This window comes from Argiope bruennichi, chromosome X1, assembly GCF_947563725.1.
Source record: "Argiope bruennichi chromosome X1, qqArgBrue1.1, whole genome shotgun sequence".
Taxonomy (NCBI): Eukaryota; Metazoa; Arthropoda; class Arachnida; order Araneae; family Araneidae; genus Argiope; species Argiope bruennichi.
Genome location: NC_079162.1, coordinates 82,636,217 through 82,649,937, shown reverse-complemented (window position 1 = coordinate 82,649,937; position 13,721 = coordinate 82,636,217). Strand labels below are relative to the sequence as shown.

The 13,721-nt window shown below is 27.8% G+C and overlaps 1 protein-coding gene and 1 long non-coding RNA gene across 2 annotated transcripts in view; one reads left to right on the top strand and one right to left on the bottom strand.

The window, feature by feature from the left end:
* Window positions 1-13,721, top strand: part of LOC129958186 (glutamate-gated chloride channel-like) — a 71,039-nt gene that overhangs the window by 44,270 nt on the left and 13,048 nt on the right. The window contains exons 4-5 of the mRNA XM_056070457.1: window positions 2,582-2,808; window positions 11,689-11,771. Coding sequence (XP_055926432.1) covers window positions 2,582-2,808; window positions 11,689-11,771 — 310 coding nt within the window. The remainder of the gene's footprint in view (window positions 1-2,581; window positions 2,809-11,688; window positions 11,772-13,721) is intronic.
* LOC129958191 (uncharacterized) overlaps window positions 1-13,721 on the bottom strand; it is a 74,660-nt gene that overhangs the window by 58,028 nt on the left and 2,911 nt on the right. The window lies entirely within an intron of this gene.

Sequence of the window (13,721 nt, the reverse complement as noted above, 5' to 3'; positions counted from 1 at the left end):
AATTTATATATATTATAGACGCATTGCTTATGTAATAATTATTCAATAATGGGTACGCATTTTAAGATATTTTTTAGTTAAATATATCATCAATAAAATAATTTCAATTGATGAAAGTTTTTAAAAATACTTTTAGTAACATCCTAAAATGTAGAAATTTTATTTTATATTAATAATTTCCGACATTTAAATTTATAATTTTTCAATATAAATATTTATTTTAAAATCAATTTTTTCAGATTCATTTCCATGTAGTTTCAATTCAATGGAATTATAAGTTAATCGATTAACCGATAGTTAAATTCTGAAAATATTAAAATTATTTATTTCGAGAGTACACAAGTATAGGAAATTTCAAAATTCTAGCTTATCATCAAACGAGTGAAAATCGATTAGAAAATTCCATAATAAGTAACAAGGCGAGCTAAATAAAAGTGTTTATAAGGCCAATTATCTGCTGTTAATAAGAGAATGGGTTTAGTTTAGTTAATATCCCGTTTTAAGGCAACACTAGGGCTATTTTGGGACGGACCTCGTAATCTTGAACCTCGATGAGGACGACTCTTGAGCTGGAACCCCCTCTCCAAACTTCCACACCACACCACACCAGCGGGGGGGACGTTTGGCCTCGACGGATTTAGCGTGCACCAGACCCGCTTACACGGCGGTTGTTCGGCGGAATCGGGTCTCAAACCTAAACCCTCAGATTTCGAAGCCGCGATCCAACTACTAGACCACCGTAGCCCTTCGAAAATTGCAAAGAAAGGAGATCAATTACTTCATATAACTAACCACACCAATATAATGCGTAAGAGAATTCAAAATGACTTTAATATGAAAAGTTAATTTTTATACTTTATGTTTAGATAAGAAGCTCAGTATTTCAGAATTCGTCTTTCATATGATTGAAAAATAAGAAGACAACCCTCTTAAGATTACAGGTCCACGATAACCTCATGGAAACATTTAGGTTTCGAAACCAAGTACCCTATATAGGGAACTATGTTTTTTTTTTCGTTTTTTTCCTCCGAACAGAGAATCTAGACGCAGTCGTTTCGTACCTCGAGACACTGCGGTTGCATAATTTATTCAATATCGATGCAGTGTGAAACCAATGACGAATTTACGACACTGAATAGGGAAAGAATCCTCAAGTGTTGTGTCCCCTAGTGTTGTTGCTGTATCCCCTTGTTGTTAAAATGCACTGCAATGTGAATTCAATACACATTAAATTTGTCAGTAGCTTCCTTCTGCTAGTATGGCCCAGAAGTTTGGAGAAGAGGGTACAACTCTGCTTCGCATCCTTCTTCAGTCCATCATTTACAATGAAGTGGTCCGTCCCAATATAGCCCCTGCGCTTAGCTTCAAAATGGGAGGTTAATATAACTAAAGCCTAAGGTTTCATAAAAGGCTGTCTTCTCTCTTATCACCTTTGTGAAATTTTTAATAAGTAAACTCTTAAGTGCATTTTATTAATTATTTCTAATATCAGGAAAAAGACAAAAAAATTATTTCTTTCAGCGATATTTTGTTCAGAGGGAGCCAAAACTTTTCGAAATAAGCACTAGTATCTTCTTTTTTCATTAAATTCATTAACTTATTTTTTTTCTGAGACAAAACACATTTACTCGATAAGTAATGGAATAAAATTAAAAAAGGCTTTCTTTTTTTAAAATTTGCGTAATTAATCGTTTTTACTAGTGAAAGTCAATACGCAATATCAATAATATAGTATATTCAATAATATCAGTAATATTTAGTCGGCAAGGTTGGCGTGGATATAATATAATATAATATTTAAAGATAAGTAACAAAAGCGCAATTAAATTTGGATTAGCTGCAAATTGAAAAAAACTTTAAAAAAATTAATGACAAAAATTGTCTATTTTTTAAATTATAATTTTGTTCTGCCAAATTTTATTTATTTACCAAATTTTATGGCTCGCGTGTCTGTTACAATTTTTAATAAATTCAGTGAAACCAATCTTTAAAAAGCATTTTTATTAATTCGCCGAAAAGTGAAATTTGTTTTGTTCATAAAAATAAATATTAATAAGATGTAATTTATTTTATTAAGAATCTAAATTATTGATAAAATGTAATCTATTTTTATTATTTAAAATATTTTCTGCTTTTTAATCTTTAGTTTATAATTCCTTTTTATAAATATTATACAATCAAAATTTTCTCAAATTCAGTGTCAGGTGGCGCTACTTATATTGAATCGATTCAATTACATTAATTTATTAGCTGTAATTAAGTTCTGAAAATAATAGAGCGTAGTTTTCATGAGTGCAAGAAATTTTGATAATTTTGCCCTTCTGAAAATGAGTTAAAAAGTGAGAATAAAATTGATTTTTACAAACATGAAACAAGTCAAGTTAAACGAAAGTATTATTTTTTTTCTTCATAACACATGTAGCGTGTTTCGTAGATTGGAACATGAAATCCGCCATTTCCATGACCATTTGAATTAGATCATTGCATAGACTTCATAAATATGGTGTTCGTTTATTGATTTATTTTTGAAATTTAGCTTTGATCTATTAAAAAAGGAATACGAACGTGTGTTTTTTTCCAGTCTATTCGATTTGATTTGATGATGACCAAAAGATGGACTGATAACAGACTTTTATTTCCTATGCTCGTGGATGAAGAAAAAGTCGTCCTTGATTTAAATTGGAGGAAACGGATTTGGATGCCTGATGTTTTTTTCGAGAATTCAATTGAAGGCCATGTTCAGGACACCATCATTCCTAATATGTACATCTGGTTGTTCAAGAACAAGACAATTCAATTCACTGCAAGGTAAGTTTATTTTAAGAACTCACGTTCTAAAGCATTTCCTCATATCGATCATTTAAAAGATTGCCACAATACAAACTTAGAGTAGAATTTGAAGTTCACGTATTAGATTATTTCCCTGAGATAAAAGGGTTTTGGTTGGCCTGGAAAATTGCCAAGGCTTCTCTTTCCAGGTGTAAATACGGAACCTGAAATTGTGTTATTTTTGTTTTGAAAAAGTATACATAAATTTATGTTTTTTTTTGGGGGGGGGCATATGGAAAATTTTGTGTTGCGGCATTGCTATTCTATCCTATTTCTCTTATTAGAAATTCGTGATTATTTGTTCCATCATATAAAAAACATAACAATTCAATAAAATATAAAAACATAACTTTCAATTTTGGCAAGAAATGACTTATTTTTTTCCTGCTACATAAAATATTACGCAAAAAATGTTACTACGCTTTATTGGCTGGTAAAACGCTAGATTTTATTTTTGTTTCTAATTTAAAGACTGAGAATTAATGGCTCAATCCAGATTAAATTTGGAGGAAAGAAATTATGGGCTAAACCATACTACCCATGTGAAAATGCAGACGAAGAGCAAAGATTCGAATTCTGCACTGATCCATCAAGTAACTGACCATAAAAAGAATAAGAAATAAGTTCGAAACAGATGAAACTGTTCAGAATGCTCAGAAACACCCTTCCAGGAAGCCAAAATCATCGAGTGACGAAGATATGGAAGGAACAATTTTGGAAATGTAACATGTACATACCGAGTGATTATAAAAAAAACTATCCCGATATTTGAGATCGTAACTATCATACCATTCACAGGAACGGAATAAAATTTTGGTTCAAGGTATTTTGAGGTATGCGCTCAAGAATCATTAGAAAAAAAAAGTTAAATTCTAATAATTACGATTATAGTGACAAAATTTCAAAATTTTCAGGTCAGAATACCAACTTTTTTTTCATTGGAATGTGTTCTCCATAGTAAAAAACAGCAAATAAATAATGTTGGAACTGTACCTGTGGCACGAAAATCACCAGCTCTAGACAGACTGAGAATACCAGAGACGAGAAGTTCGACAGATTCCTCTCGTCATGTCACGTGCTTTGGTTCTAGGCACCATCTGCCGAAGTGTCATCGAGGTTGAAATAATTCAAGTAGAAAATTTGTGAAACACAATAAAATATTTTGCTTTCTGTTGCTTCTCTGTTGTTATTGGTTGTTTTCTCTTTTCTTCTTAGTCTGTCTACCACCGGTAATCATCGTGCTAGAGGTACAGTTCCAACATTATTTATTGTTTTTTGCTATGGAGAACGCATTCCAATAAAAAAAAAGCCAGTGTTGTCATTTACATAGTTTGAAATTTTGTTGCTGCAAGAATTTAACTGTTGCTTTTAATATGATTCCTGAGAACATGCCTCAAAATATCTTGAACCAAAATTTTATTCCGTTTCCTGTGAATAGTATGATAGTTACGGTCTCATATATCGGGGCAGTTTTTTTTTTTTTTTTTTTTTTTTTATAATCCCCCCACATATCAAAAACATAGTTTCGTTAGAATCCCAAAAGACACTTCCACTACCCTTTTTTCCGTATCTGCTTCTCTCTATGATATTAGTATTTCCGAAAGATTTCTGAGCATTATGAATAATTTCATCTGCTTCAAGATTATCTCAAATTTTATCTCAAGATTATATCAAATTTTATCTCAAGATTATCTCTTTTTGTGAATCTCCGAGATTGATCAGTATAAAATTCTGCCCTTCGATTGTCATTGCACTTTTAATAGCACCTAAACATTCTTTCTTCAAAACTTAATCTGGATTTGGATCATTACTTCCTAATTTTTAAATCTGTAACAAAAGAAAAGAATTGTAACATTTGCAGTTAATAGGGATGTTATTTTTTGTGATATTTTTAATAATGACGTTAGAAATTTTTTTTTTTTGGAGTCCAAAAAAAGCTCAAACTTGAACACGGAATGTTTTATGTGTTCGATCAGATTCCTGCGAAGCGGTTTATTTTTCAAGATAACTAAATAGAAGATTATTTAATATTATGCTTCGGATAGGTTTGATATCTAAGAAGATTATTTCTTTGTTGAATATTAAACTCCCACAAACAAAATATACACATAAAAATGCAAAATATATACGTAAATCTAAAAAAATAGCATATACATAGCGTAACTCAAAACTGAAAGTTTTGAATATACACAGTTTTAATGCGTACCAACGACGCAGTAATGAAGTCTTAAAACAGATTTCAGAAAGTAAATCAATGAATAAAAAGAAAAAAAATGACTTTTTAATCCTATAGGTTTAAAGGTAAAAAACTGCACAGGCAGCAAATATATATATATATATATATATATATATATATATATATATGGAAAGTTATTTGACAAAGCTTACGGAAAGTGAATTTTATGCATTGAAGAAGAACGAAATCACGGAAATGAAAGTGAAAATTAAATTATTCTCGATTATAGGAAAATATAAGTGCAATAAGTTTATAGAGTATTTCATGAATTTATGTCAACATTCGTTTAAAGTTATGATGAGGAGAACGCATAATATGATTTGAAATGGAAACTACAGAGATGCAATGCAAACAATTGCACTTTTGATCCAACTAAGCAATTTTCATCCAACTGAGTAATGTAAGGAATATGAGAAGACTACTTAACTCTTCTGAACTCAGTTTTACCAGTCTTCAAGAAAAATGAATTCTTACGGATGGTTAAGAAATAAGAATTAAGAACAAAGATGTCAATCTGTGTAAAGAGGATGATCATTTATGAACTGATATTTACTTACACAGATTCAACCTAATTTGCAGAATCAATTGAATCTATCTAACCTGAAATGTAATTCCACCTATTCCAAATTAATATGTTTCTAAAGTCGTGCCATGAGAACCATTATAATAGGTATTCTTCCCATAAGGATTCTACCTAAAAAGAAAAGTTCCAATACTTTGCGATTAATTCTGACTGAGTTATGAAATTTTAAATATTACTATTTTAAACTATTATGGATCATTTCAATGGTTGCCTTGAAAAAAATCCTTCAATCGACTCACAACACTTCTTCAAGATGGTCGTTAATAGACCTAATTTTATTAAAGATACATATTTATAGACTCAAAACATAACTTTTTACATCATTAAAGCACATTTTTCCACTGGAAGTACATGCCTATGTCTCTAGAGGTTTGGGAATTAACTACTGTTCGCAAAGAATGGATAGACATTCTGCAGATTCTCCAGCTAAATGCCATAGTGAACAAAGATACTATCTGAGTTCATGACCAGATTGCTTTAGAATAATGGATGCTCTTCAACCATATCATTGCAAAAACATTGAAGACTACTTTTTTTAAAGTTTCTTTAATCAGCATTTATTTTTATTACAGTTTGTGTGACTTGGTAGATGCTATTAAAGAGAAACCCCACGTTTTTTTTACATGTATTACTTACTATTAGATATGAGTGAATGAACTCCACAAAAAGAGGAATTTTTAGTTGAAAAGAGGAAGAAGTACATCAGTAATTTAATAGCACATCCTACATTTTAATTTCAAAACTTTCGAATTTTTTAAAAACTTTTAAAAAACATAGGAACTACAAAAGTATGAGAGGAGATAAAAACCAGAAATTTTTCTTTTGAATATGAAATTTTAATTTTAATTTTCTATTCAGTAAACAGAAGAAAGGCGCAAATATTTATTTATAGTTAAGATATGAGATATATGGAAATGGCGATTTTGAATTAAAAAAATCTACAGCGTTAATTATTTAGTAATTTATTTAAAAGGAAAGTGTTCATTATATAGAAGAATTATATAGGAGAATGATAAAATATTAAAATACATGCAAGATATTTTTATATGTGTATATGCACAATCTAAAAGAATTACAAACATGCTAAAAATTAAGAAGATGTGAACTTTGAATCTTAAAAAAATGAAAAATGTACAAGAGGTTTAACAAATAAATATATTTAATTTCAAAAATATTAAAACACATTAAGAATTTAAAAATCGAGTATCATCTATCTTAAAAACATTACAAAACATTTTATAAAAATGAAAACTGAATGCGTTCAATCCTAAAAATTTAAAACACACACACACACACACACACACACACACACACACACACACACACACACACACACACACACACACACACACATTGATAATTTAAGTTATAGCTATTTGAATTTAAAAACGCCAAAGAAATTATTAAAAATATCGAGTTTTTCATAAACTTATTGAATATTTTATAACATATCTATGTAAATATATTTTAGCAGTTTCTTGGCCTAATGGAAGAAACTTTTGAAATTTTTAAAACTTCGCTTTATTTCACCACGGGAGGCATAATTTACGTGTTAAGAATAAGTGGTAAGAAATACGACAGTCTACATTGCGACACAAGTGCAAAAAGAGACCAAATTTTTCCCTTCAGTGGTTTTACTATGAGATTTTCATAGGGATTTCTTTGACACATGTAGTTTTAAGAAAGAGGAATTTAAGTATTTTTAAAAGAATGTTAAAAGCATTAAAGATTTTTATCCCTTCTCTTGGAGCGTGAGAAAATGCTGAAATGAGCAGTTGTATAGAGAGTGCAGAACTAATTAAATAAAAAAATGGAATTGGATGAAGAAATAAGAGACCATTTTAGAATGAAATTAATATGAGCTAAATTAAGATAAAAATTAGGAAATTAATTAGGATGTAAATTGGATTAAGAGATATAATTACATGCACACATATATATATGCATATTATTATATATAATGTGAATCTGTCTATATATTTAAATCTGAGCAGCTCTCAAATAAATTATAGTCAGAATTTATTGAATTGAATTGACTCTAGCTGAAATTAGAATAAATTTTAAGGCAGAAATAGCAACATTAGCTCTTTATTCTCATGAACTTTATATTTCTCCCATTTGTTCCTCGCATAAAAGTTAAAGTAAAAAGATAGCTAAATTATTATCGTTTTGTAATGAGCCAGTGAATTTCTATTTTTATTTTGACGTTTTCATTCACCTCATTCCATTTAAAAAATTATCTAAAAGTAGGCAAAATGCAGCATTCATGTATTATTGTCTGGGTCATCCGTGGAATGTTAGCACCCTCATTAAAAAGAATTGAATAATTTATCCATCTTTATAATTTTGGATGAGCTAGTAAATAACTGGGCAACAAAACGTACATTACCGTAGAGACCATTGAATTAAATTGCCTTTTCAAGCCACACCCACTCTCACAGCTTCTAAAGTCTTTAAAATGCCATCCGAGGACACATAATATAATGAGGTAAACTGAGTAATTATGAGGATTTTATAGCTGTAATATTAAATGATTACAGTTATAAAATCCTCATATTCATTCGTATAAATCCTCACTCATACATATTCCTTCGTCGTTTTATATGAAATCAATGTCATGGCAAATCCAATAATAATATTTAAAACGAACAATTGTTTGCAATTTATTTTCATTTAATTTCAAGTGATTTTGAATATTTAAACAACAATGAAATTAGTTTTATTACGAATAATTCAAAATCAATCAATTTTTATTTAAGATACGAACAAATTAAGTGATTCATTAAATACAAGTCAAAGGAATTTACTTTGGTTCTTTGTCAAAGTGCTGCTTTATGAATTAGAATAAATTGAGAAAAATGTATTATTAACAACAATTAGGAAGATTTGTAACACTAAAAGCACTGCGTCATGTTACAAAGTAAATGTTATATTATGGAAAAAAATGTTTTATTTCTATGAAAAAAATTTGAAATTACTTTTTGAAAGAAATTTTTTAAAAAATGGCTAAAGATATTTAATTCCTTAAACCTATGTTAGTATCGATATTTAATAGCTACGTTTTACAGTGAAATATAATTTCTTTCAAGTGATGATTCGCCAAATATGGCAATTCATAAAATTTTATTTGGAGCCTTATGAAACTAAAATAGAAACTGTTTCTCAAAAGGAAGTTCATTTTTTGCCGCTACCCAAAACAACACTCTTTTGACCTACTTTCAAAGATTGGAGAACGATTCACGAGCTTGGCGATGAGATTGTACAGTGAGCTTAAGTCTAATCAATGATTGAGTCTTATGAAGAGTTAAATTGCAATATATTTTTGACACTCAATCATAAATAATGAATATAAAAGTTTTTTTTTCATTCAAATTTCAAAATTCAGAAAATGAACAATGAAAAAATATAATAGAAACAGAAGAAAAAAAATTATTACCCATATTAGTTAGTATAAGTATTTTAGATTATACTTTTCCTTCAGAAATACATTTTTAAAGCTTACTCGTAATTCCTATATATTAAGCAATCACTTATTATGTTTCTCATATGAAATTTTAGAAAATTTGTTTGCAGAGATGATTTACAAGCCATTGAAGTATTCCTAAAATATTCATCAGAAAGATTAAAGATGCCTTTATTGACAAAAAGAGGATTAAGTTCGATAAAGATTTAAAAAAAATAATCATTTTTAACTTTGTGAACTAAAAGTAATAGTTTTAAGAAGTATAGAAATCAAAAGAAATTCGTAAAAGCCTGAGGTAGTGATTGAAATACTGAAAGTAAATCAGAATTTTTACCACAACGTAAAATGTTTTGCTTTTAATTAATGTTTAAGAATTTTCTTTTTTTCATATTCATTTGGTTTATTTTGCTTGTAGTATTTTACACTTTCACGAATTTGCTTCCATCTCCAGAATTTTAATAAAAAATTGTTTCTACTTATAATAGATTTTCTGATTTTCAGTATCTAGTTAATTTTATTATATAATATTGTAAATATTATAAAATCTTGTTATTAATTCTTTCTCAAATTCTATAACCCAGCCGAAGCATCTCATATAGAATTGAAATTAAATTTAATCACTTAAATAATAATTAAGCTATAAAAATATCACACTGTTGTCGGGAGCATGCATGGGAGCGCACTGTTTCAAAAATCTAGTGCATCATGAAATGACTAATAATTTATAACAAAATTTCATCTTTGCGAAATTTAAAAACTTAGAAAAAAATTAAATATAAGCACACAAAAAAATTATCAGTTCTTTGAACTATTTAATTGTGCAAAAAGTTTCGAACACGCCTGAAGTGTATGAAGATTTAATATATCTCCAAAGAACTTCAAACCAAATATTTTTTGCTTCGTTAACTTTTCGGTTGTTTTTATTTTCCTAACAAACCAAAGAACAATCGGTATAAATTTGTGATAATCAAACTGAAAAGAAAGCTATCATAATTCATCGGATCACGCAACCTTAATTTATGCATTTACAGTGTAGTTCCGATCCTTAAATACACGTTTTAGTTGTTTCCTTGAACGAAGACTGACATCAGTTATGTTTCATGTTCATGAGTTTCAGTTATTCCTAAAATTCCATAGACAGCTGATTTTGACTATATGGACTTATATTTTCATCTTCTATTACATAAGCAAATATTTAAATAGAACATACATTTTTTCAAATATTATATCCCAGTTTATATACATATATATAATCGATGTTATAATTTATTATTTTTTTGTAATATTTATATATATTTAGATTTTATAATGATAGTGATCAAAGCAACAACCAAGACCTGCCACCAAATATATTAAATGAAAAAAGCAACATAGAATTTGAGTTGTTTGCATCATTGTTAAAACATCATTATTGCAATTGTTTACATGAAATAAATAACATCTACAGTAATGCAGATGTTATTTACAAAATTAGAGAATAGTACAGCATTACTGAATTGCTTGCATTAATGCCATTGTATTTTTGCTTTCTATCTATAGAAATAAAATTAAGGATTGTTTTTTTTATCAACTCTTCTCAACTCTTGAAAAATTGTCCTTTTTTCATTCATCTCGATTGGCGGAATTCGATAGAATCTAATATGTCACTGTTTTATAGACTGCCATTTCAATGCCAAAACATTCTCCGTAATACTACAGTTCTACTATTAAACATCTTACTGATGTCATATTATATTTTTATGAATCAACCGGGATTATTCTCACTAATGAGTTTTCCGAAACATTTCTTAAATTCCTAAAAAATAAATTTAAATTCTTTAAATATATTTCAATTCAGAATGAATATAGTATGCTTTATGTCAGAAAATTATAGAAAAAATATCACAAGTACAGCATGCTTTATTTCGTGAAATACAAAGAGAAAACGATATTTAAAAAATTCATTGAGATTCGTTTCACTTTTTGATTAAAAAAAGATCTACAAAAGCAACAAATTTGCAATACTTGAGTTTCTTTTGGTAATATTAAATGAAACATTGAAAAGAGTTTTTTACATTATTATGAGGCTCTCTGCATCCTTTTTCTTTATTAATTTTTTCTCTAGCTTTTCTTTAGTCTTTTTAGTTTCTTAGCTTAATGTAACTTATCTTAATTCCTTTATTTTTCTAAGATTAATCTTTTATTAGCTTTTCTTTCTTTATTTCTTTTTCTTATCAAAAATCTCTCAACTATTTGAATTGTCATGGATACTTTTTAAAGATATCTCTATTGTGATCCTAAATTAAAACAAAATCGCGTTATTCTGCTTTCAGATTCCGACGGTTGATCTTTAAATTGTTTGACAAATTATTTGAGATTTTATCTTTTTGGGATTAAGAGGTTTTATCAATTTAAATTTACGAATAAAAGCTAAAAATTATTTTTTAAACATGCATTCCATACATTGTATACGTCGTTAGTTAATTAGTTTTTCCTTTTTAAAAATCTTTTAGATATTATTAGTTTGAATTATTGAATTTCAATACCGAAACATTTAATGATTTCAAATGCTGTAATCTGGTTTTCTTTTTAATGTAGGATCTCTATTGAATTTAGTTGCCATATGGATTTGAGACTTTTCCCACACGACACTCAAGAGTGTGACATGATAATAATGAGTTGTAAGTTATTTGGATTAATATAAATCATATTAACATACTCTCTAAAAAATTGTGTGCCTAAAATAGATGTAATTTTTTTGAAATTGATTTCAACAGTTTAAATTACAGTTTACAATTGACATTTTGTTTCTTATATTGAAACCCCTTTTCTTTAGTATAAAATCTCTTCCCAGACAAAAAAAAATAACGCTTTCACAAATGCATGAATGATAAAAAATTGAATCAAATAAGAGTAATTTAAAGTATTGAAGTTTATAAGTGCCTCACAATAGCGATCTCTATAACCCTCTGTTAGGATTACTTATAAGAAAAACTGCTAGCCATATTTCAAGTTCATCACATTATAAAATATTGCCTATATGACAATTTAACATAAAAAAAACATAAAAAAAAGGACTTACAATTTTTGGCATTTATAATGTTTACCACTTTAAGTCGTTTTAAGTTTTCACCTTATAGCTGAAAGAATCCCACTAAATATTGATTTCTTTATTATATTAAAATTCTAATGTTAAAAAAATCTGATAGAAACATGGGCATTCAAAATTTGCAAGACACTAAAATTTTCCAACTTATCTCTTACTAGTTTGCAATTTGTCGATTTATGAACTCTCATTTAACAAATAAGGACTTTCTATGACTCCAGTATTCAACTCAAGTAGTTTTATGTGAAATCTGATATTTTAATACTTTATTAAAAATGTTTAAGACACCATTTCAAATTAAGGTTTTAGGAATAAACTGCCATGTATTTGAGGTAATGAATAAATGTTAGCTACGTTATCAACAGTTTTTTTTTAATTTTTAGATTCATTAATGCGTTTTCTCAATTCTTAATTTTTTTCATTAATGCACTAATTCTTATGTAATTCTCAATAATTAGCATTGATATTAATATTAGTAACTAACCTATGAGGTAGATATTGGATGCATAAACTGTAATTAGTAATAAAAGAAAAAAATAAGATAATTTTAAAAAATATATTATTCATAAAACTATAAAATTTCAGTTAATGGTTTGAAGCACCAATATTTCTTAATTTTGTTTCAGAAGATTTTGATTCAACAATATGTATTTTATTTAATTTTTGAATTTGAAGATACAGTCATCAAAATAGGGTTAGTGATTTCTACCTCCAAGGTTAATTATTTTCATTTGCCATTTGCGCACGCAACACTCGCGAATTGGTCTAAATACTTTTACAACAAATCAAATTACTTTATATTTATATGAAACGCTATAAAAATTACATAATACATTCAAATCAATTTATAATATCATAGTTCTCTAAACTTTACAGAATAATCGAGGCATTGGATATATACTAAATAACTCAATTTTTATGACGTCCGGCTTAACAGGATATATTTTATTTTATATGTGATGAATTCCGTGATAAAATAGCAAAAATAAGTGCATTTAAGATAGTACAAATGAAATCTATTATTAATAATAAATTAAGAATTTATAAACTAATTGATCATCATTATCAATATTTTAAATAACATTAGATCATTTAGGTGTCAGGACTTTAAACATTAACAGTTATATTTGCTTATTGTTACTTTTATTTCTCAGAACATTTTTCCGTTTCTAACATTTTTTATGCAAACTTTTGAAAAGAGGACATAATTTACTAATAGACGTTCTACAATTAATGTATCCATGTTCTAGAAATAGACTTAATCAATTTAACAAGTGTTTAGAAAGCAAGTGTTAACACGCTAAAAATTTTTCTGTTTCAGTTGTTCAAAATTATATTTTTAAATATATAAATTTTTAATACAAAATTAAACTCGAACTGGCATTCCTTGATTATTCAAAAATAGATTTTTAAAAATATAAATTATTTACATAAAATTAAACTCCAACTCCTATTCTCTGAGTTTTGGCTGCAGTTACAAAAAAAGTTTTTAAAATTTTAATATTTTGATAGGGTAGTTTAAAAT